General features: G+C 41.1%; 1 protein-coding gene across 2 annotated transcripts in view; it reads right to left on the bottom strand.

Annotated features, from left to right (window-relative positions):
• Window positions 1-23,369, bottom strand: part of TMEM131 (transmembrane protein 131) — a 250,769-nt gene extending 227,400 nt beyond the window's left edge. For both annotated transcript variants that reach the window (XM_033238933.1, XM_033238932.1), the window contains exon 1: window positions 22,892-23,369. In XM_033238933.1, the coding sequence (XP_033094824.1) occupies window positions 22,892-23,072 (181 nt within the window). In that variant the 5' untranslated portion in view covers window positions 23,073-23,369. The remainder of the gene's footprint in view (window positions 1-22,891) is intronic.
• Between the last annotated feature and the right edge of the window lie 2,392 nt (window positions 23,370-25,761).

A 25,761-nucleotide genomic window follows, 5' to 3' on the forward strand; every position in this document is an offset into this window, starting at 1 on the left:
AGAAAAAAACAAAAAAAAATAGCTGGGCCTGGAGGCACACCTCTAGTCTTAGCTACTTGGGAGGCTAAGATGGGAGGCTCACCTGAGCCTAGGAGATCGAGGCTGCAGTGAGCCATGATTGTGCCACTCACTGCACTTGAGTGAGTCTGGGTGACAGACAGAGACCCTGTTTCAAAAACAAGAAAAAAAAAGGATAAGGATATGACAACATTTATGTTAGTTAATGTAGCTAGCTCATTTAAGAGCAATTTGCTGATGTATTATGACCACTAGGCATATATAAATTAAGCCTTTTATCTTCAATCGTACAAAAGAGAAGTCACCCTGTACATAGTACATATCATGAGGCCACCTGCCTAACGATGGGGGCAGGGTAAGGGTGTGTGTGCTTAGATAGGCAATTGTTGCTTTAATCACCAGTTTCTTCCAGGCCCTCCACCAAGCTCCCCTTGTTTGGGCCCTTCTGCCCCACCACCCCCTCCCCTGACAACTCCCCTCCGTTAGTCTGTGACTTCTTTCCTTCTCTAATTCTCTGGCTGCAGACACCTGCCTGTCTTACTTATGTTTTCAAAAACACTTCCTTTTCAGATTCTAATTAATGACACTTGCAGGTCTTCTCAGGTATCTTTGAATGATGTATCGTTCTGTGCTGACATTTGTCTTTCCAAGCTACTATTCTAAGGCCTTAGAGTACTTACTCTGCCATGAGTCAAAAACGTATCTACACACTCTTTGGTGAAGAGTATTCCACACATTACTATACACAAGCTGTGCAAATAAAACAAGCTGATGCAGTAAAAATCTGCAGGAATAGAACCATGAAACTGAAAGCCAAGCATATTCTCCTACAAGTAGCTCATATCCAACCACATGCTCTTACTTTATTAATAAGCAGTGTTTCATACAACACTGGACTTTCTGATGTTACCGTAAAAAATGCAAAATCATCCACTTATCTAAATGTTACTCAGCGCCTTTCACAACGATCTGTCTGAGGCGGAGCTAGCTGTTCAGGGCCCCAGGAAGGTCAAAGTTAGTCTACCTCTGTGAACCAAGACCCTGGCAACAATCCAGTCCACTCTCCTTGCGTCCGAAGAATAACTGTTATAGTGCTGCTGAAACACAGAAACGAGCTATTGTGAGCTCTAAGTACAAAGCATGAAACATATCTTAAGGCGTATCCACTTGGGAAAATTTGTTTTTCTACTGGAATCAGCATGGATACTGAAATGGAATGCAGAATTTGAATAAATAAAACACAATACACCTTAAAGAAATGGCTACCTCTTTGGGGGATGGCCTTAGACTCCCCTGCCCCTAAGGAACTGCTCAGTAGGGAGCATAAGGGTATTAAGGCTGATCCAAGAGACAAATGCTCCAGCCCGGTTTCTTTCATTGGAGGCAAGGTGTGGGAGGAGGTAAATAGAGACACAGGCCAAAGGAAACAGTACAGAGAGAGGAGATAAAAGACAGCATGCCTCATCTGCAAACATATCTGAAAACCAAAATTTCAAGACCTATGCAAAGTGCCTGGCAACTCTATTAAGCATGTTTATGCCCACTGTACAGTTGAGAAAGGTCCACAAATAATTTGCCCAAAGACACACACCACAAGTAAATGATAAACCAGTATGTGAAGAAAAGCCATCCATCTGCAGAGCCTTGGCCTCATCTATTCACCACTCACTCCAGGCACAAACCACCCTGGTGGAAGAGCAGGTGCTCTGCTGATTGGGCTTCTGGTCCCAGGACTATGGCCAGAGAAGAGTAACGATCTGGGCCTATTCCTGCAGCAAGGATAAAGCGCTGAGTGCTCTGGCCAACTTCTTGTGGTCTGCCATGCTGGACATATCTCACTCACTTTTACCCAGGAGTGTGCAAGTAGAAGCAAGCAAAATGCAGCGGAAGAGAAGGTATTACAAATACCTGCTGGCTTGACTATGTGCTCTGGAACTGGCTCTACTGACCTACTGACACTCAACCATTCTTGGACAAATAAAATCCTGGTTTGTTTCTAACGTAGCCTACGGTGAGGGGAGTATAAAGAACGATTTAAATTATTATTCACCTTGCACATTAACTTCTGACTTAAATAAACTACTGCTTTAGAATTCTATCAATTATTTAAACATATGAAGAAGATGGGAGTTAAATATAATATGAAGATAGTCATGGAAGCAAAGAGACAACCTCGGCTCAGAGATGCTATACATAAATTATTCCATCAAATCAGGTAAACATAACCCTTCACAAAGGACACTGGGTAAGGGTCAAAGGAGAAAATCCTAGGCTTTTTCAGAGATCACTGAAATTGCTGACAACGTGGAGGATGACCTGCTGAAGGCCTGACAGGAAAACAGCACACGAGGAGGTGTTCCACATGACAAAAGCGACAAAGAACATAAGACATTAGCTGCAATAAGCGGAGGAAGGGGGGAAAAGATACCATTCTTCAATTTTAAAAGGAAAAAAAAATACTGAAATACAAGGTAGTTGATACTGATCTAAAATTACATTTGTGGCTATCAATCTATTTGCCAAGCTTGAAAGTTTCTATACATTGCCAAATGCAGTGGGCTGAGAAATTCTCAAATCAAAACTTTGTGAAATAATCCATAAAGTTTTCTGAATCATATCTGAAACTAAAATAAGCTACTTCTAAATGCTATGTATGACAGACAAGCTATATATAATCAACACATTTTTTAAAGTACAGGTTTGTAGTCTCATTGTTTCTAATAATGTCTTACTGTGTGTAGGTTAAAAAGAAAATCCTAATTAGCTGGGCATGGTGGCGCATGCCTATGGTCCCAACCACTCAGGGGGCTGAAGCAGGAGGATTGCTTGAGCCCCAGAGGTCGAGGCTGCAGTGAGCTACGATCACACCACTGCATTACAGCCTGGGTGACAGAGCAAGACCCTGTCTCAAAAAAATAAGCAAAATAAAATAAAATCCTATACAGACAACTCTTCACTGTCATCAAAAGAAAGGAGAGGGCACAGTGGCTCACACCTGTAATCCCAGCACTTTGGGAGACCAAGGTGGGCAGATCACTTGAGGTCAGGAGTTTGAGAACAACATGGCCAACATGGTGAAACCCCGTCTCTACTAAAAATACAAAAATTAGCCGGGAGTGGTACTACATGCCTGTAATCACAGTTACTCGGGAGGCTGAGGTAGGAGAATCCCTTGAACCTGAGAGGTGAAGGCTGCAGTGAGCCGCGATCTGCCGTTTCAGAAACAGAAACAGGGTCAGAAACAGTGCCTATTTCTACCAACTAGAAAAATCCAGAACTCATGACATACTGGACAGAGAGCTCAGGAGGGCCTTACCTCAGCTGTGGGGAATAATCGTGCAAAACCAAACAGTGTTCCGGACCCACTTAACACATCTTAAAAGTAAGACATCCCAGAATATCAAACTGTCAAGTAACTTAACTGCATCTTAAAACAAAGCTCAAGAATATTTATGGGAATACAAAAACAGCAGCACCCAAGAAAGTAAAATTTGCAATTATCTGGCAGCCAATCAAAGATTATCAGGCACACACAAGAGACAGAAAAACATGACCCAATATGAGAATCATCATCAATTGAAACCAACCTAGAACTGGCACAGAAGTTAGCAGACAAGACAATAAAACAGGTATTATAAACGTGTTCCATATGGTCAAAAAGTTAAGTAGAGAGATGGAAGATACAAAGACAAATTATACTTCCAGAGATGAAAACCACAATTTGTGAGATGAAAAAAATGTGATTGATGGGATTAAGGGTGGATTAGACACGCAAAACAAAAATTAGGGAACTTGAAGGCATAGCAGTAGACCCATCCAAAATGGAACGCGCAGGAAACGATCCAAAAAATCTAAACAGTGCAGTGTGCTGTGGGATCAACTTCAAGCTGCCTAATGCCTAGAGAACTGGAATCCCCAAAATGGGGTTGGGAGGAGGAGGAGGAGGAGGAGGAGGAGGAGGAGGAGGAGGAGGAGGAGGAGGACAGGAAAAGTGTTTAAAGAAATAGTAAGTGAAAATGTCCCAAACGTAATGAAAACTGTAAATCCCGAGATCCAAGAAGCTCAACAAACCCTGAGCTCACTAAACATGAAAAAAAACTATACCAAGAGATAATCAAATTATTTCAAACAAGATTTACAAAAAAAATCTTAAAAGCATCAAGAGAAAAAAAAGACATGTAATATACAGAGGAACAAAGATAAGGATGACATCAAATTTCTTCTGGAAAACAATGCAAGTGGGAAGACAGTATCTCTTTAAAGACTAAAAGAAAAAAAAAAAGAAAACATGTCGACCCGAATTCTGTAGCAGCTAATAGTATCTACGAACAAAGGCAAAATGAAGACATTTTCAGAGACACAAAAGCCGAAACAATTCATTACTGGCAGATCCACACTACAAAAAATCCTTCAGGCAGAAGGAAATGACACCAGGTGGAACACAGATACGTGTTTCTCAATAATTGATAGAACAAAGTAGGCAAAAAATCAGCAAGAAAATGGTGAACTTGAACCCACTACAACCGACCTGACCCTGACAGAGTACTCCAGCAACAGCAGAAGACATATTCTTCTCAAATGCACACATTCACCAAGACAGCCTACATTCAAAGTCACAAAACAAGTCTCAAACCAAAAGAACTAATGTCATACCAAGTATGGTCTCTTGCCAGAACGGAATTATGTATCAATAACAAAAAGATCTTTGATAAATATCCAAAGACCTCAAATCAAAAACCTCAGTATCCACCTTAAAAAACTAGAAAATAAAGGAGAAATTACACGCTAAGCAAAGAAAAAACAAAAAGAAATAAAATTCAAGTGAAAAAGTCAATGAAACCAAAAAAGTGAGACAAATACAAACATATACAGAGAATAATAAAGCCAAAAGATGCTTTTTGTGAGATTAAAATTAATAAACTTGTAGCCAGTAGGATCAAGAAAAAAATGACAGAAAACACAAATTATAAGTTTCAGGAATAAGAGAAGTGTCACCACACTACAGTTGCTACAAATATTCAAAAGATAGTAAAGGGAACATTATGAACAACTGCCAATTAATTTGACAACTTAGATGAACAAATTCTTTGAAAGATATTACCAAAGTTCACTCAGGAAGAAATAGATAACCTGAATAACCCTATTTCTCAAAAATTGAAATTACGTTTAAAAAAATCCCAACAAAGTAAACTCCAAGCCTAGATGGTTTCAATGGTAATTCTTACCACACATTTATGGAAGAAATAACACCATTTTTATACAGATTCTTCCAAAAAAAGTAAAAAGTAAAAACACATCAACTAATTTTATGAGACCAGCATTACTCCAATACTGAAAGAGAAGGCATTATAAGGGGAAAAATATATATATTCCTAATGACCAAAGATACAAGAATTCTAAGTTTTAGCAAACAAACAAACAAACAAAACTTTAAAATAAATTGCATAATACCTATCATGACCAAGTAAGAAATGCAAGGTTGGTCATTCATCATGTTAGCCAAAAAAATCAGTGATACAGACAAGGCACTGGATAAATAACCATTCCTATTAAAAACGCCTCAAACCAAACATAAAAGAACTTCCTCATCCTGGGAAAGGGCATCTAACCTGCACGGCTAACAGCATACTTAATGGTGGAAGACTGCTTCCCCCCGAAGATTATGAACATGACAGAGGTGTCCACTTTTACTACTTCAACATTGCACTGGAGGTCATAAGCAGTACAATCAGGTAAGCAAAACAGAAGGTATCCAGACTGGAAAAAAACGTATTTGCAGACATGACCATCTACGTAAAAAGTCCAATGCAATCTACAGAAAAGCTATTAGAATTATTAAGTCAGTTTAGCACAATTACAGAATACAAGATCAACATAAAATTTACTTCTACATACTAACAATGAACCAGAAACTGAGATTTTTAAAAAACTGCTTATTAATAAACTAGTATCAAAAATATTAAATACTTAGAGATAAATATGACAGAAGATACTTTAAAAATTTTATACTGAAAACTACATTAAAGACCTAAATGGTGAAAATATCCCTGTTCATGTGTCAGAAAACTAAATACTGTTGTCAGTTCCCCCCACAAAATCATCTATAGATTTAACATAGTCCCAATCAATACCCAGGAAGGATTTGTTGTACAAATTGATAAGCTGATTCTAAAATTCATAATGAAATGTGAAGGATCTTGAATAGGCAAAACTCTGAAACAGAACAAGTTGGTGAACTGACACTATCTGTTTCAATAATTATAATACAGCTACAGTCAAGACAGTGTGGTACCGGCACCAACACAGAAAAACAGATTAACAGAACAAGAGACAGACAAGGTACAAGGTACAAAAGTACAAGGCACAAGGTACAAAAGTACAAGGACAATGCAGAAGACAACACTAGAAGAACTGGTTATTTATATGCAAAAAAAAAAAAAAAAAGAATGAACTTGGGTACAAAACTCACGTCATACGTAAAATTAACTCAAAATCAATCACAGAGCTACATGAAAGACCTACCACTGTAAAACGTCCAGAAAAGAATACAGGTGAAAATCTTTGTGACCTTGAGTTAGGCAGAGATTTCTTAGATACCATACCAAAAACATGATTTACAAAAGAACAAACTGATCAACTAGATTTAATCAATTAAAAACTTCTGCTCTTCATGGCCGGGCGCGGTGGCTCAAGCCTGTAATCCCAGCACTTTGGGAGACCGAGACGGGCGGATCACGAGGTCAGGAGATCGAGACCATCCTGGCTAACACGGTGAAACCCCGTCTCTACTAAAAATACAAAAAACTAGCTGGGCGAGGTGGCGGGCACCTGTAGTCCCAGCTACTCGGGAGGCTGAGGCAGGAGAATGGCGGGAACCCGGGAGGTGGAGCTTGCAGTGAGCTGAGTTCCGGCCACTGCACTCCAGCCTGGGCGACAGAGCAAGACTCCGCCTCAAAAAAAAAAAAAAAAACTTCTGCTCTTCAGAAGACTGTTAGGAGATTAAAAACACAAACTCAGACTTGGAAGGAATCCTTGTAAAATACTTATCTTCAGAATACTGGTACCCAGAACAAAGAACCCTCAAATCTCAAAAATAAGAAAACAGCCTAATCAAACACGGGCAAAAGATGTGAAGAGACACTTTGCCAAATGAGATATATGGATGGCAAATAAGCACATGAAAAGATGCTCAACATTATTACTCACCAAAGAAATACAATTAAAATTACAATGAAATGCAGGAATACCTCAGAGATATTGCAGGTTTGGTTCCAGGCCACAATAAAACCTACATCACACAATAAAGTCACATAAGTTTTCTTGATTTCCCAGTGCTTACAAAAGTTACATTTACACTACATTGTAATCTATTGAAAGCACAATAGCACTGTATCTAAGAAAATACATATCTTAATTTAAAAATACTTTATTGCTAAAAAAATCCTAACAATCATCTGAAGCTTCAGCAAGTCATAATCTTTTGGATAGAGGACAGTGTTGCCTCAAGGTTGATCAGGATAATGGTCGTTGAAGGGTGGGGTGGCTGTGGCAATTTCATAAAACAGCAATGGGCCAGGCATGGTGGCTCACGCCTGTCATCCCAGCTCTTTGGGAGGCCACGGCAGGCAGATCATGAGGTCAGAAGTTCGAGACCAACCTGGCCAACGAGGTGAAACCCCGTCTCTATTAAAAATACAAAAATTTGCCAGGTATGGTGGGGGGGCGCCTGTAATCCCAGCTACTTGGGAGCTCATAGTAGAATTGCTTGAACCAGGACGTGGAGGTTGCAGTGAGCCGAGATCACGCCACTGCACTCCAGCCTGGGTGACAGAGCAAGACTCTGTCTTGGGAAAATAAATAAATAAATAAATAATAATAATAAAAAACAGCAATGAAGTTTGCCACCCTTTTGTGAAAGATTTCTCTGTAGCATGCAATGCTGTTTGACAGCATTTTACTGACAGAAGAACTTTTTTTTTTTTTTTTGAGATGGAGTCTTGCTCTGTCACCCAGGCTGGAGTGTAATGGTGCGATCTCGGCTCACTGCAACCTCCGCCTCCTACGTTCAAGCGATTCTCCTCCCTCAGCCTCCCGAGTAGCTGGGATTACAGGCACCCGCCACCACACCCGGCTAATTTTTCTGTATTTTTAGTAGAGACAGGGTTCCACCGTGTTAGCCAGGATGGTCTTGATCTCCTGACCTTTTGATCCGCACACCTCGGCCTCCCAAAGTGCTGGGATTACAGGTGTGAGCCACCGCGCCCGGCCAGAAGAACTTCTTTCAAAACTGAAGTCAATCCTCTCCAACCCTGCCACTACTTTATCAATTAAGTTGATAATACTCTGAATCCTTTGCTGCCATTTCAACAAGGTTCACAGCATCTTCACCAGGAGCAGATTTCATCTCAAGAAACCACTTCCTTTCATCTAAAAGAAGTAACTCCTCATTTGTTCAAGTTTTATCATAACACTGCAGCAATTCAGTTACATCTTCAGGATGCCACTCTATTGCCCAGGCTGGAATGCTTCCTGCAGCCTCGACTTCCTGGGCTCTAACAATCCTCCCACCACAGCCTCCTGAGTGGCTGGGACAATAGGTGAGAGCCACCACACCTAGCTTTTTGTAGTTTTTGTAAAGACAGGGTTTTGCCATAGTGCTCAGGAGGTTCTTGAACTCCTGGACTCCATATTCCTTCCGCTTAGGCCTCCTAAAGTGCTAGGATTATAGGCATGAGCCACCACACCCAGCCCAAGCTCCACTTCTAATCCTAGTTCTCTTTCTACTTCCACCGTATCTGCAGTCACTTTCTCTACTGACATCTTGAACTCCTCAAAGTCATTCATGAGTGTTGGAAACAACTTCTTCCAAACTCCTGTTGAGATTCTGACCTCCTCCTATGAGTCACATTTTTTTTTTTTTTTTTTTTTGAGGCGGAGTCTCGCTCTGTCGCCCGGACTGGAGTGCAGTGGCCGGATCTCAGCTCACTGCAAGCTCCGCCTCCCGGGTTTACGCCATGCTCCTGCCTCAGCCTCCCGAGTAGCTGGGACTACAGGCGCCCGCCACCTCACCCGGCTAGTTTTTTTGTATTTTTAGTAGAGACGGGGTTTCACCGTGTTAGCCAGGATGGTCTCGATCTCCTGACCTCGTGATCCGCCCGTCTCGGTCTCCCAAAGTGCTGGGATTATAGGCTTGAGCCACCGCGCCCGGCCAAGTCACAGATATTCTTAATGGCATCTAGAATGGTGAATCCTTTCCAGGAGGTTTTCAATGGACTTTGCCCAGATCCAACTGAGGACTCACTCTCTGTGGCAGCTATAGCCTTAAGAAACGTATTTTTAAAATAAGACATGAAAGTTGAAATTACTCCTTGATCCTTGGCTGCAGAATGGACGCTGTGTTAGCAGGCATGAAAACAACGTGCAGCTCCTTGTACATCTCCATTAGTGCTCCTGGGTGACCAGCTGCCTTGTCAACAAGCAGTAATATTTGGAAAGTCTTATTTTTTCTGAGCAGTAGGTCTCAACAGTGGGCTTAAAATATTCAGTAAACCATGTTATAAACAGATGTGTTGTCATTCAGGCTTTGCTGTTCCAGTTATAAAGCACAGGCAGAGTAGATTTAGCATAATTCTTAAGGTCCCTAGAATTTTCAGCATGACACATGAACACTCGCTTCAACTTAAAAGTCACCAGCTTCACTATTTCCTAACAAGAGAATCAGCCTGTCCTTCGAAGCTTTGAAGCTAGGCACTGACTTCTCCTCTCTAGCCAAGAAAGACCAAGATGGCATCTTGCAAAAGAAGGCTGTTTCATCTACATGGGAAATCTGTTGTTTAGTGTGGCCATGTTTATCAATGATATCAGCCAGATCTTCTGGATAACGCGGTGCAACTTGTGCATCAGCACTCAACCACTTCACCTTGCACTTTACGTGATGAAGCCTTTCCTTAAGCCTCATGAACCAACTTCTACTGGCTTCCAACTGTTCTTCTGCAGCTTCCTCCCCCTCAGTCTTTACAGAACCGAAGCGAAGACAGGGCCTTGCTCTGGATTAAACTTTGACTTAATAGAATGCTTATGGCTGGTTTGATCTTCTATCCTGAAGACTAAAGCTTTCTCCTATCAGCAATAAAGCTGTTTTGCTTTCTTATCATTCATCTGTTCACCAGAGTAGCACTTTTAACTTCCTTAAAGAACTTCTCCTCTGCATTCACAACTTGGTTAACTGTCTGCTGCGAGAGGCCTACCTTTTGGCCTGTCTCAGCTTTAACATGCCGTCCTCACTAAGCAACTATCCTAATTTCAATATTGTTGTCTCAGAGAACAGGGCGGCCTGAGTAGGGGGGAGAATTGCGGGAACAGCCAGTCGGAGCAGACAGAACACAGGCATTTATCGGTTAAGTCTGCAGTGTCATACGGGTGTGGTTTGTGGGCATCCCAAAACAATTACACAATCACATCAAAAATCACTGATTGCAGATTACTGTAACAGATACAATAGTGAAAAAGCCTGAAATATTATGAGACTTACCAAACTGCGACACAAAAACAGGAAGTGAGCATATGCTATTGGAAAAATGGTGCTAATAGATTTGTGTGAGGCAGGACTGCCACAAACCTTCCATTTGTAAACAGCACATTGGCTGTGGAGGAGGCAAAGTGCAATAAAATGAGAAATGCCTGTACCACTACACACCGGTGAAGATGGCTAAAATGTAAAGGACTGACCATACCAAGCACTGGCAAGCATATGAAGGAAATGGAACTCTCATACACTTCTGACGGGAATATAAAATGGTATAGCCGCTTTGGAAAACAGGTTAGCAGTTTCTTAAACATACAACTACCACATGATCCAGACATTCCACTCATAGGTACTTACCTGAGAGAAAATAAAATACATGTGCATACAAAGACTCACACAAGAATGTTCACCAGTCCCTCCCTACACTGCTCTCCACAGTTCTAGACAACCACGTATCTATTTTGTCTCTGTGGACTTGCCTATTCTGGACATTTCATATAAATGGCTTCTAGGGTCCTATATGGTCTTTTGGGAGTGGCTCTGTTCACTTACCACAATGTTTTCAAGGTTCACCTGTGTTGTCACGTGCATTCAAAATAATACTTCACTCATTTCTATGGCTGAATAATCTTCCATTTGATCCATTCTTCAAACATTTCCGTTGTTTCTACTTTCTGGCTATTATAAATAACGCTGCTATGAATGTACTGGCATAAGTTTTTATGTGCAAGTTTTTGTGTTTTCATTTCTTTGGAGTATATACTAAGGAGCAGAACTGTGGGTCACACAGTAACTATGTATTTTCAGGACCTGCCAAACTGTTCCAAAGCAGCTACACCATCTCATGTTACCCATAAAGTAACAAGACGTTCCAATGTCTCCGCACCCTTGCCAACATTTATTATCCATCTTTTTGATTGCAGCCATACTGGTGGGTGTGAAATGGTATCTCATTTTGGTTTTCATTTGTATTTCTCTGATAGCTAATGATGTAGAGCATCTTTTAATATGCTTATTGTATATCTTTATTTCGAGAAATGCCTATTCAGATCCCCTGCCCATTTTTTGAGCTGTCTGTTTTTACTGAGGTTTTAAGAGTTCTTTATACATCCTAGATACATACCTCTTTATCAGATACATGATTTACGAAAATTTTTCTCCCATTCTGTGGGTTGTCTTTTCGCTTTCTTTATAGGGCCTTTTAAAGCACAAAACTTTCAAATGTTGATGTCTACTTTATTTTCTCCCCTTTTGTTGTTTGTGCTTTTGGTGTCGTATCTATCAAGAAAGCTCATCAGAAACTCAATGTCTGTGGTAGGCTGAATAATGACTCCCCAAAATGTTCATGTCCTAATCCCAGGAAGCTACGAATGTTACCTTACATGGCAAAAGGAATTTTGTAGATGTGATTAAATTAAGGATTTTGAGATGGGGAGATTATCCCAGATTAGCCAGATGGGCCGAATATATTAATAACGACACTCAGAGGAACAGAAGGTGATATGAGGATGGGAGCAAGATGGTCGGATTAGGAAAACGGTGAAGTGATGTCAGAGGCCATGAACCAAGAAATTCAGGAAGCCTCTAGAAGCTAAAGAAGACAAGGAAAAAGATTCTCCCCTGAAGCCTACAGAAAGAGCACAGCCTCAACACCCTTGTTGGAGGCCACACAAATGTTTCTGATTAGGTACATCTGACGTCTGTTAGTAATAATATGAACCTGTGATCAATTAAGCAGCCAACCAATTGTTACCTCCACCTCCTTGCTCTTGTTACCCAATAAATACGAAAGGGCTGTAGAAGCTCAGGAGCTGCCTTTGCTCACTAGAAGCAGGGAGCCGTTTTATTCTTTCCTTCTCTCTTCTTCCCTATGCTAGCCTTTCCTTAAAAATTCCTTTTTTTTTTTTTAAATCATTTCTACGTTCATCCCTTCGTTCAGTCTCATAATAACGGTCTCAGACAATAACAGTAACTGCTGTAATGACAGTCTCTAGTAGCAGTGACAGTCAGCTACAATGGTGCCCGAATTCCAAAGGGAGGAGGGTACAATGAGGCATGCCCGACGCCCTGTTCCCGTCATGGCCTGAACTAGTTTTCAGGTCTCTTCGGGTCTCTTCAGTTCTCTTCAGGTCCCTTTTTGTCCCTGATAGTCCCTTCAAGTCCCTGTCTAGGCGCCACTAAGGGCTGCACAACCTGTAATTAATTGTCTTGCTCAACTAATTTAACAAAAAGGAGATGTTGGAGGCTGCACAAATGTTTCTTATGATTAGACATAACTGAAGCCTGTTAGTAACAATACGAATCTGTGATCAATTAAGCCGCTGGCCAATGGTTACCTCCTCCTCCTCGCTCTTGTTACCCAATAAATACAAAAGGGCTGTAGAAGCTCAAGGGGGTCTGCCTTTGCTCACTAGAAGCAGGGAGCTCTCTTCTTCTCCCCATTTCCCTTTCCTTACAACAGTTTCTTTCGTCTTTTTTCATTTCTATGTTCGTCCCTTCGTTCAGTCTTGGAATGATGGTCTCCAGTAGTAACTGCTGTAATGACAGTCTCAAGCAGTAACAGAAGTAACTGCTGTAATGATGATCTCAAGCAGTAACTGTGGCAATCGGCCACACATCCTGACTTTCCGCCCTTTGGAATAAGAGGATAGACTTGTGTTTTAACCCACTCAACCTGTGATAATTTGCTACCGGTACAATAGGAAATTAATACAGAGTTCCAAGGTTTTTACTTGGGGCTAGCCACATGGTACCCCTCTGCCTAACACATACCAAAATTCCAGACTCCCAGAAGAAAAGTAGCTTAACATAAACCACATATACTTAGGTCTATTACTAGAATTTCTATTCTATTCCATTAATTTGTCTATTTATATACCAGTACTTTATTCTAATTATACCAATTACATAATAGTTTAAGAGCAGGTTTTAATAACTGCTTGTGCTAGTCATTCCTCATAACTTTTGTTTTCCAGAATTTCCCCAGTATTTCTACATTTTCATTTTTTCACAGAAAATTTAACAGCAACTTTTCTAACTCCATAAAAAGTTTTGTTGGTATTTTTTAAAAATATCACATTGAGAGCAAACTGATGTCTCAGTCCATTTGTGTTGCTTTAAAGGAATATTGGAGGCTGGGTAATTTATAAAGAAAAGAGGTTTACGTGACTCATGGTTCTGCAGGCTGTACAGGAAGTGTGGTACCAGCATCTGCTTCTGCTGAGGACCTCAGGCTGCTTCCACTCCTAGAAGGCAAAGGAGTGTGCAGATCACATGGCGGCAAGGGAGATGGTGACAGGCTCATTTTAATACCAAGTCTCAGGTGAACTCTCTTGGAAATTAAATGTGAGAACTTAGTTCCCCCATCCCCCTAGGGAGGGCATTAATGTATTCATGAGGGATTATTAACATATATTTTATATATAATATTACTATAATAATTACTATATATTGATATATCAATACTCATGAGGGATTATATAGATATAATAGCTTTTTAAGAAGAGTTCTGGTAAAAATCAAAACCACAATATAAAAATACGCACATTAACTAAAAGGAGCAAATGTGGAAGTATGTGAGTGTAGCCTCGCAGCTGCAGGCAGCCCAAGTCCAATGGGTATCCCTGGACGACTTTACTAGAGGGAAGAGAGACATGGGTATAAATTCACCAAGAGAGTTCAGTGCAGCTGAGTTAAGAGGACTGCTTCTACAGCTTAAGGTAAAAAGGCCATAAAATAACTGCAAGAGATAAAATATAGTACCTATTCCTAGTAACTCTTAAAACTAAAACTCTTTAAAAATACAAGAAATTTAAGAACACCTAACTTCAACCAACTACCCCAATCATATTACACAATGAAACACTTAAGGTATTTTTCTCTTAAAAACAAAACAAAACAAAACACAGAAACACAAGGATGCCTGCTTTTTCATCACTCTTTATTTAACACTGTTCTGAAGCTCTAGCCAACACAAAAATGCATAAAAACTTACTAATATTAGATTCAATAAGTTGTTACTCAATTATGTTGGACTGACAAAAATTATAATTTCATAACTTCATACAGTTTTACCTAATATATATACATAGGAGAAAGACAAAATGGAAAACCCTGTAAAGATGTCAAATTCCAAATTTATCTAACATTTTAATGTAACTGTAACCAAAAAGCAAATAGCAATTTAAAATTTTCTTTACAAAATGATTTGAGGATTCATAGGGAATAAAAACAAGATTGATAAGAAACTGCTTGTTGAAGAATAATCACTTAGGGAGGGGGATGACCTGCCAAGCCAGCTAATGAAATATATAAATAAGCTATATTACCTAAAATAAAGTTAAAACAGAAATGTACAAATACATAGACATATATATGAGAAAAAAAATACCCTGGGGGAAAGAAAGAAAGAAATAGATCCTAGTACATAACAGAACTTGAATGAAAGGAAATACTGTATATAATTCAGTAAGTGGTGTTAAGGCCATTGACTAATGATTTGAGGACAGATTCCCTACCTGATGTCAACGGACTGAAGAAATAGAGATTTGCATTTAAAGATGGAAGCATGGACATAAAATATTGGTGAATATATAATCTCTAGAGATTTTAAGGCATGAGAAAAGCAGAAACCATTAAAAAAAAAAGAGTGACAGAGTTGCCTGATAAGTTTAAAAATAACAGAAAATAAAAAATTCAAATGCAAATAGAAACTCAGGAAAATATTAAATCCTTAAATATTTAAAGCCAAAAGACTAAGTCAAAAAGAAAAATTCCAAATCATTAGTTCAAAAATGCATGTTTTCTTTACAATGACATCAAAAAGAATAAAATACTTAGGAATAAACCTAACCAAGGAAGTGAAAGATTTGTACACTGAAAATTACAAAACACTGCTGAAAAAATTAGACACAAATAAATGGAAAGACATCCCATGTTTACGGGTTAGAATACTGCTAAGGTACCAATACTACCCGATGTGATCTATAGGTTCAACATAATCCCTATCAAAATCCCAAAATCCCAAGGGAAGTAGAAAAGTATATCCTAAAATTCACACAGAACCTCAAGGGACCTCAAATAACCAAAATAATCTTGAAAAGGAAGAAGACAGAGTCTCACATTTCCTCATTTCAAAACATATTACAAAGCTATAGTATTCAAAATAGTGTGGTACTGGCATAAAGACAGAGCAATTAAATAGAATATAGTGTCCAGAAATAAACCCTTACATATATAGCCAATTAATTTTCATACAAGGACACAAATACTACTCAGTGAAGAAAGGACAGCCTCTTCAACAAATGGAACTGGAGAAACTGGATATCCACATGCAAAAGAATAGAGTTGCACCCTTTATCTTACACCATAAATAAAAGTTAACCCAAAATGGGTTAAAGACCAAAACATTAAGACCCAAAACTATAAAATGCCTAGGAGAAAGCATAGGGAAAAAGTTCATGACACTGGATTTGGCAATGATATCTTGAATATGACACCAAAAGCAAAAGTAACTATATCAAACAAAAACTTTTGTTCAAAGAATATGATCAACAGAGTGAAAAGGCAACCGGCCAAATAGGAGAACATAGTTGCAAATCATCCGATAAGGGGTTAATATCCAGAATATATAAGGAACTCCTATAACAACAACAACAACAACAACAACAACAACAAAACCTGAATATAACGTGGTCAAAGGACTTGAATAGACATTTCTCCAAAGGAGATATACAAATGCCCAAGAAGGATATGGAAAGATGCTCAATATCATTAATCATTACAAAAATGCAAATCAATACCACAATGAGATAGCACCTCACACCACTATCAAAACAAAACAAAACAAAAACTAACGACTGTTGGCAAAGGCATGGAGAAATTGGAATCCTTGTGCATCGTTCATGGGATTGTAAGATTATGCAATCACTATGGAAATGTGGTGGTTGCTTAAGGAATTAAATATAAACTATCACATGATCCAGAAATCTCTCTTCTGGGTAGATATGCAAAACAGTTGAAACCAGGGTCTTGAAGAGATATTTGCATACCTAACTTCACAGCACTAGTCACAAAAGCCAAGAGGTGGGAGCAAGCCTAGTCCACAGACAGATGAATGGATAAACAAAATGTGGTATATCCATACAACAGAATATAATTCAACCTTAAAAAGGAAGGAACTGTCACATCCTACAACATGGATTAACCTTACAGATATTATGCTAAGTAAAACAAGCAGGTCACAAATCCTGCATTATTCTACTTACATGGAGTATCTAAAGTAGTCAAATTCATAAACATAGAAAGTAGAATGGTGGTTACCAGGAGCCTGGGGGTGGCGGTTAAGGGTAGAGAGAGAGCTAGGAAGTCGTTTAATGGGTATAGAGTTCCAGTTTTACATGAAGTTCTGAAGATCTGCTACACAACAATGTGAATATACTTAACATTATTGAACTGTATGTATAAAAATGGTTAAGTAGTTATGTGTTTTTGTTAACCACAAAGTTTCTAGAAAATGAATTAGAACATAGGTTTCATACTCTATCATGACTGACCATTTAAAAGATCCTCTTAAACCTCAAACCTCTACCCTAAAATGGCAGAGTTGTATGCAACAAAATCAATCAGGCAAATGGCAAAGGCTTTCTAGAAACCTTCCATCTGTGGTTTTAAAAGTAATTACATGGGAATGAAAAAACAAAAACAAAACAAAAAACAGATTTGGATCTACAGATGAGAACTAATGACCACCTAAGTCTAAAATGCCCTAATAAGAACAAAGCACCGGAAATGAACTTCTTCTGGAGCCCTTGGACCGCTAATGGAAGTCTGCGAGAGATTTCTCCCTGCCAAAGCAAATGCTACTACCAGCGTTTGCATTACCTCCAGTTCCTTTTAATCCAGGGCCAGCTTCTGAGAATATTCCACAAGTCTAGACTAACTCATCACACCAATCTGGAGCTAAGCAGTATCTACAGAAGGCAATACTGCTTAATATTTAGCAATGCAACCAGGTATCTAAGTCATCAAGAACAAAGAGACAGTAGCTTCCAACACCAGATACTCATTTCCCTGTACTATCCACTCACTGGTTTCCTTTTAAGAACCTTCATGATCCAGAATGGCCTGTGATTACTTAAACTGTTAAGTCAACAGAAAGTGATATGAAAGCTTGTGGTTGGGTTTGTTTTTTTTTTTAAGAAAGTACATTTTACTTGAATACTAACACATGGGTTTTGCATGAACTGTCAAGTCTGTTCTTTTTGCAGGTGGTACAATATAACAAAATCGACTTCCTGAAGTGCTCATTTGGGGTTATATAGTTTGGCTCAAGGGACAGATGTCTTAGGATGGAATCCTGGCTCCGCTATGTACCAGACCTATCACTCTGGGCTTAACCTCTCTAAGCCTCAGTTTCATGATCTATAGATTAGGGTTTTATGAAAATCTGAAAATCTTAAAATCCGTTAAGTTGTAAGAGTGATGGTTTAGATAAGTGTATACAACTCCTTTTAGTTACAAGGAAAAGCAACATGTGGGGAAGAAAAAACTGGTGTTACTCAATGTCCTATTATAGCAGACTTCCTCGTGACATCTGCACCAGAACTGAGTTTTACCTGTACTTCTGACTCTCAACCTAAGTTCTCAGGTACAAAAAGTCCTATGCACTTTTTCATATACTCTGTAAATATTTTTGTACTGTGTTTTGCACCTACGTCACAAATACAGCTTAAAACAAAACTTTGTGCATGAAACTATAGTACACTGGCAAAAAATTTTAAAAGGCCTAAGAAAGGCTGTCAAACATTACCCTGCCATTTAATTACCAATTAATAAAACATGCGACAAAGAAATTTAAATTGTCAATAGGTTGAAACAATCATTCTTGAAAATTTATTCAAATTTAATTTATATTTACTATAAATTTAAATACATAAACTATAGCTTCTCATTTATAATAAATTAAATCCCTTCCAAAAACCCACTTCACAATGAAATTGTATTACAATGAAACTTTAGGCAAACTTGCATTCAAAACTGAATGCTTGCTATGTATGTACTACAGATGTCGACAAAGGTTCTGTCCTACAGAAATTCCAGCCTAGGTGGAGAAATGACACCCTTGAAATCATTTAAGTAGCTAAACAACGCAGTACACAATTAAGTGTCAAAATGAATGATGAATGATTAACAAAGACACCACAAATTCAGAGGGCGCATGCAGGACTGAACAGAAACGGGAAGGTGGTAGGAGGCTGCTGTAGTGCCCCAGGCTGAAGGCAGTGGACAGCTGATCAAAAGAGGATGTAACAGGCACTGATGCCACTTGGTAAAGGGTCAAAACTGAATCCCAATGGGGCAGGCAGAATAATCACAGCATTAATAAAAAACTGAAAACGAGGTGGCGCAAGATAATTCTGCCCTGGACACATGCAGTGTGCACCAACGGCTAGACACACACACGAAGGAAGACAACCAACAGGCAATTGGAGAGCACAACCCACAGGAGGGCACAACCAGAACCTAGAAGTACAGAGTCACCAAAACAAGGCCAGATGCTGCTTACAAGAGACAGTGGGGAAAAATTCAGCTGTAGGAAAAGGGCCTCTTGGTCTGGCAAGGCCAATCAGAGCGCTTGAGTCACATACAGGCAAGAGAAAGAACACCTAATGTATCAAGCACCTAGCAAAGATTTTAATTTCTTCCAAGAGTAATGTGGCTTATTGCTACTCCGGATGGTAACAATTAGATGAGTTTTACATCTACTCCCAAAGCAATCTTTTTGGCAGATGTCTATGAGGATTCACTGTAAGAATGAGAAAGAGAAGGAAAATGGTGTAAGAGCAAAAGAGGACACACTTTTCCAATTACAAAACCAATGCTCCGTCAGGCCACAGCCTTTAGTAAAAGCAAGCTACAAAAGTTCATTAGTGAAGTACTTATTCAATAATACTCTCTTTACTAGGCCCTAAATGAAAAGGAACGCACTCTACCCCATACAAAGGGTTAACACACCTCACTCTTAAGAAAATCACTTTCAAACATTTTAACATTATCGAGTAATAAGTAGGTTAAAAATAATTTGGTTAAGAAAAAGTAAATAACACTCCTAGTCAATTTGGCTACCCTTAGAAAACTATTAGATTCTTATCTGTTTTCTTGTGGTCTTTAGTCCTACGCACTTTTTTCATACGCTTTGTAAATACTTCGTACTGTGTTTTGCACCTACGTCACAAATACAGCTTAAAACAAAAATGTGTGCCTGAAACTACAGTACACTGGCAAAAAATTTTAAAAGTCCTAATAAAGGCTGTCAAACGTTACCCTGCCATTTAATTGCCAATTAATAAAACAAGCGACAATGAAATTTAAATTGTCATAGATTGAAACACTCATTCTTGAAAATTTATCTGAATTTATATTTACTAGATACATAAACTATAGCTTCTCATTTAATAATTGATTTAATAAATTAAATGCCCTCCAAAAACCCACTTCACAATGAAATTACATTACATGATATATGATGCTTTTTTAAAAAAGGTCTTATTTGCCAGTCACAATGGGCTGCTTTATAATTCAAAATACTAAAATTATACATTTAATATATATACACACATGTATTTTCACTATATATTTTAAAAAGATATTTTCACAACTCACACACATTTTTGCTATTCTATCTAGATATTAGCCTCAAGAAAAAATCTTGCCACCAATCTAGAACTCGTTATTTGTAGTGATTATAATAACTTCTACCTCTGGAAACTCTTTCAAAGTCCTTACAAACTTTACATCACAGCCAAAACCTTCTCAAAGGTACCTTTCCTCTGGACTAGTGACAGCACACTCCCATAGCTCAGTTAAGACATACAGGATGCTAAGACAAGCAATGGTCCATGCTTCTGACTCAAAAAAACCAACATCAAGTCCAAACATGAAAAACTACATTAGGTAATTTACTTCTGCAGCTTTTCTTCAGGAGACAATGACTGTTACTGTCTTTTAAAGATTCTGCAGTGAAAGTATACAGGAATGAAGGAAAAATACAAACATACAAAATACCTGCAGAATCATCATTAAAACTGCAGGTAGATCTTATCTTGGAAATTTTAACCTAGTTTATGCTACTTCAACAGACAAAAAATTCCTCCGGGTGTGAACGGACAAACGGAACTCAGCCATCTTCAGAAACCTGCCCAGACTTGCTGAAAAACTCAGCAGTACCTTGTAGGACAAATATTGTATTTGTGCCTCATCAGATGCCAAACTCACAGTGTCAGAATCACGTGAGAAAATAAATTGCTTTTCCCTTACTTAGAAACAATACTGGAATATGATCAGTCTTAAAGTAGAAGCCATTTCTGGAGATACCTTCACAGAATATTTGATTAGAACCAGATCTGTTTATGATAGGTAGAGGCCTATGTTCTATATTAGTATCATCTCCATTAATATCTTGGATAACTCTGCACACACACATTGTTCATACAGATAACCATGGGCCACAAAGGTATCTGATTCACCCAGGACCACTGGCAGATTCAACCACTCCTTTAACACGAACTTAACACCCAGGCAAGTATTCTCCTCATCCAATCCTTACACACATCTATGGATATCAGAGAGGTGCACGAACATGTATAAACTATGCAAACGAGAAATTAGCGAATATATTTTAGGCTGACAGTTCTCCAACAAAAGATTTGTTTACTTAACTTTACCCAGAGTAAAGTTTTTATTAGCATATAAAATGGCTGTTGGAAAAATAAGCAGCAGTAGAAGGAAAATACAAACTTAATGCTTTACTAGATTCAACCACTATTTCATTTCCCTGTGCTAAGGGCGCATGAAGACAGTCATCCACTCAAACGCTAAGCGCCAGTGTTTGGCACCGTGCAAGGTAAGCAAAGGAACAGAAAAGCAAGGACACAATGCCCACCAAGGCCTACCTGAAGTCCCACCCAAAAAATGTCCATTAAATTACTGCACTATTTTTGATTCACTGAACACCCACTACATGCCAAAATGCTAGGTGCCACGATCCCACAGAAGAACACTCGACTAACTGAAGATCTGTGGCCAATGATGTATTATGACAACCCCAGGCCTGACTAGTTCTAAAGCGGCAATATTTTATTCTGGAAATAATTTTGCTTCCATCAGTTCATCCTTTCTATAGACGGCAATTCTTTGAATAATTTCCACCCATGTTAACCCAGACTAAGGTTGCTTAGAGAGTTAAATAAGGGAATGTAATGTGGACAAAAATAAAATAAACAGTATCCTGAAGCACATTTACACTTTACTAACTTAATTTGTATTTGCTTTTACCTTCAACAACAATAAAAAGTGACTTCAGTCAGAAAGTAGAACGTTAACTCTAAAGTTACCGTAGCAAGAAATGGTTTTCTTGTACAAGCAGTTTCATGTGCAATGCTAAACTAACAAGTTTTGCTTAGTTTTTTTTTCTTTTTTTAAACTATTCACTTAGTGAATTCTTCATGAAGGCTCTGTGACCATTCACATGTCCCTTGGCTCAAAAAGAGGTAGTGTAGATGAAATTACACTGATTTGGTCTTCAAGATTACAAAATAATTTTTGACCCTGTCCAAGTCCCCGTTTTGCAGCAGCACAATACTAATGAGAGTTTTTTAAAATAGGGGCCAGCCCTTAACCGTAAATTAACTGTAAAGGCTTGCAAGCTGGCAACTTCACATTTATTTTTAAAGCCTTTCACATCAAAGACAAAGGCACCGAATTACGTATTTTAAAATAAGAAATGCAAACAGGCTTTCAAAAGCTTACTAAAGAGTTAAATGGAATTGTATTTACGTCTAATAATAACGAGTCATCAATACCGCAGAGACATTAAACGAGGAAGCTCCAGGATCAAGATTCCCCTCGAAGAAATGTCTGAACAAACTCAAACTGAAATTTTGTAAGCTGTGTGTCGCTATTTTTACCACCTTTTAAAGTAAGCTCTGTCTGCACGCAACCAACCGCAACCAAGAAAACAGAAATGTCCTAAAATGTACCTATTAGCCAAAATAAAGCCAAAACATACGCCCCTCCCACCTAGCGGGCCAAGTGGCAAGAACGTACGAGAACTCAGGAAGTTTTGAAATGGCAGTGACAGGAGACCGGGGGAAGGCAGGGGAAGGAATCACGGAGAGCTAGGGCCACTCCAAGCGGCGGGCGCTGCGAGGTTCCGGCTCGGGACGGTACCCGACGGCCCGACTTCGCGCCGGAGCCCCGGCCGCGGCCCTTCCTCCCGGCCCAGCCCGCCCGGCCTCCGCGAGAGCGGGGTGACAGCCCCGCCGCACGGACGCCGCCGGGGACACCTACCTTCCTTCTCGGCCCGCGCCGCGGCCACTACGAGGCTCATCACCAGGTGCAGCGCTCCTACGAGGCCGGCTGCCGCGCTCCGCGGGCCCCCGCTACGGCCGGCTGCGGGTTCCAGCCCGGCGCCGGCGGACGTGGAGGCGGTGGTGGCTCCGGCTGCTCCTCCTCCCGCCCGCTTCCCCATCCCTGCCGGCCGGGGGCCGCCGCGCTCGAGGTCCGGCGCGGCCCTTCTCGGCGAGGCGGCGGCGGCGCGGAAGCCGTGGTCCGGGCTCTGGCCGCGGCGCCGGGGACGACAACGGTTCCGAGCCCAGGGCTCGGGCTCCGGACGTGGGCCTGGGTCCGTGCGTGCGTGTGAGCGAGAGTGTCAGTCACGGTCTTGGCCCGGGCATCGCCTACAAGGAGTCGGAGCTGAGAGGCCGCGGGTCAGTAACGGCGGGCGGCCATACTGGAAACGGGCACGGGCCGCGGGCCCTGAGCGCTGGCCTGCGAGGGGCGGGGCGCGGCTCTGGGCAACGCCCACGTCGTGCCGACACCTGGGCGGTCCGCCGGTCAGCCTGTCCGCCCCGGAGTCCCTGGGCCCCACGTCCCCGTCCCGCTCTCGGAGGCCGGCGGCTTCACGGCCAGACAAAACCAGGACAGAACAACCCCAGCCCGTTACCGCTGCCCAGTGCAGGAGAAGGAGAGAGGCAGGCCCGGGTCCAGCTGCCAGGACTTATGATGGCCGCTTCCGCTTCGCGGAGGCGGTGACGGCGATCACGTGGAGATGGGGCGGCCTCGCCGCGCACCCGCCGCGTAGCGTGGGCGGGGTAGGGGCGGAGTTGCGGGACACTGGGAGGTTTGGCCTCTTCTCTGGCGCCGGGACGAACCTCCGTGCTCTGCGCTACAGTGCTAGAGCCTTGCGGGGGTCTGAGTGCGCATCCAGACTGCGAGACGAGCGCGGAAGGTCCGTTCCAGTGACTCCTCCTGGTGGCACCCCCGCCTCTCGGCCGCTTTGACGTCGAGAATACCCAGGGCCTGACTCGGTTCCTGGTGGTGCTTCCTTGAGGATGGTGGCCCGCTGAACTCATCCTTGGGTGTTCCAAGTTATGGTACCCAGGAGGCGCTTGATGGAGTCCTCTTGCCTTGGCTTGTGCCCGCTTTGGCGCGGAACACCTTGTGTGCAGAAAGCGTCAGTGACGCTGGACGGAGAAGGCAGGGGCAGACAGACTGCTCTTTAGAGTATCTAGTAGCCGGCTTCCTCTCTCGAGGAATACTTTTTTTCTTTTATTTTTTAATTATTTATTTATTTTTGAGACAGGGTCTGGTTCTGCCGCCCAGGCTGGAGTGCAGTGGTGCGGTCTGGGCTCACTGCAACCCCTGTCTCCCGGGCTGAAGTGGTTCTCAGTCCTTGGCCTTCGGGGTAGCTGGGACTACAGGCGCCCGCCACCATGCCACGCCAATTTTTCTTTTCTTTTAGGAGACGGTGTCTCACTGTGTTGGCCGGTCTGGAACTCCTGGGCTCAAGCAGTCCGCCTTGCTCCGCCTTCCACAGTGCTGGGATCACAGGCATGAGCCACTGTGCTGGGCCGAGAAAAAGTCTTAAGACGTCTATTTTCCTTCACGAGCCATCTCGCACCCTTAGATGCCCTTTTCGTCTTAGGTTGAGCTTCTTGGTGTGCACGGCTATTCTCTCCAAGACTTAATTTAAGCTCTTGGAGGGGGTCCTTCTTTACTCATCTTGGTAACTTCCTCCCAGCTCCTAGCCCAGAGACATTTTACTTTCCTCAGCTTTATTGAGTGAGTTGATATATGTATAAGGCCAAGTCTGCCCACAGTTCGTCTCACAACAAGTTAGATAGGAAAATAAGGTTTCAGAAAGACTTACAAAAGAAACTCCAGAATCTACTCTATGAAATAGTCCCGTGTCAAGCAAGCACTTACATTTATTCATAAATTAATATATATTTAAATATGACCTTACCCTAAGGATTTTAAAAAGCAAGTTTAGGGCAGGGCGCAGTGGCTCACGCCTGTAATCCCAGCACTTTGGGAGGCCAAGGTGGGCAGATCACCTGAGGTCAGGAGTTCGAGACCAGCCTGGCCGACATGGTGAAAACCCGTCTCTACTAAAAAATACAAAAATTAGCTGGACGTGGTGGTACGTGCCTGTAATCCCAGCTACTCCAGAGGCAGGAAAATCGCTTGAACCCGGGAAGCGCAGGTTGCAGTGAGCCAAGATCACACCACTGCACTATGCCCTCGACAAGAGTGAAAATCCATCTCAAAAAATAAATAATAAGCAATTTTTCTTTTTTGAGTATTAGCCTTAATATTGAGTAGTCAAATTTTATTTTGAGGTAATGACATAGGAATAATTGTTATCTCTAAGTTGGCTTTTAAAATGTCTGAGGCAAGAGATTTCTGGAAGGCTTTTGACTCACGGAAGAGATCAAACCCAAGGATGTGTAACAGCGCTTTTGCTTAGCCTCCAGCGTGCCAGCTCTGCGAGTCAGCAGCCCTTCCCCCATTGACAGGTTCAGGACAAACAAGCCTTTCCAACCATGAAATGCTCAGGTTCTCTTACACAGCAATCAGCCCCATCCCCTGGTTAGCCTGAGGCTCCGCAGCTCCATGGGAAATAACTTGCACCTGTCTGTAATTGGCTCTTAGACGTATACAGACATGTTTGATCAGAGTTCGATTTCCCATGATGCTAATGAGGCTTAAGCTGCAGGGCCCCCCTCTTGCACAAGTTCCTTCCAAGTCCCTGGACCTAATTGTGTATTTATAAGCTTGTATTCTTGTTCTTAAAGGAGCCGTCCCAATAGTTGGGTAGACTTTTAAGGCCCACCATACCTGAACCCTCCCCTGTGCCTGAGGGACACTGGGAGCAG

This window comes from Trachypithecus francoisi, unplaced genomic scaffold (assembly GCF_009764315.1).
Source record: "Trachypithecus francoisi isolate TF-2019V2 unplaced genomic scaffold, Tfra_2.0 Lachesis_group17, whole genome shotgun sequence".
In the NCBI taxonomy this organism is placed as follows: Eukaryota; Metazoa; Chordata; class Mammalia; order Primates; family Cercopithecidae; genus Trachypithecus; species Trachypithecus francoisi.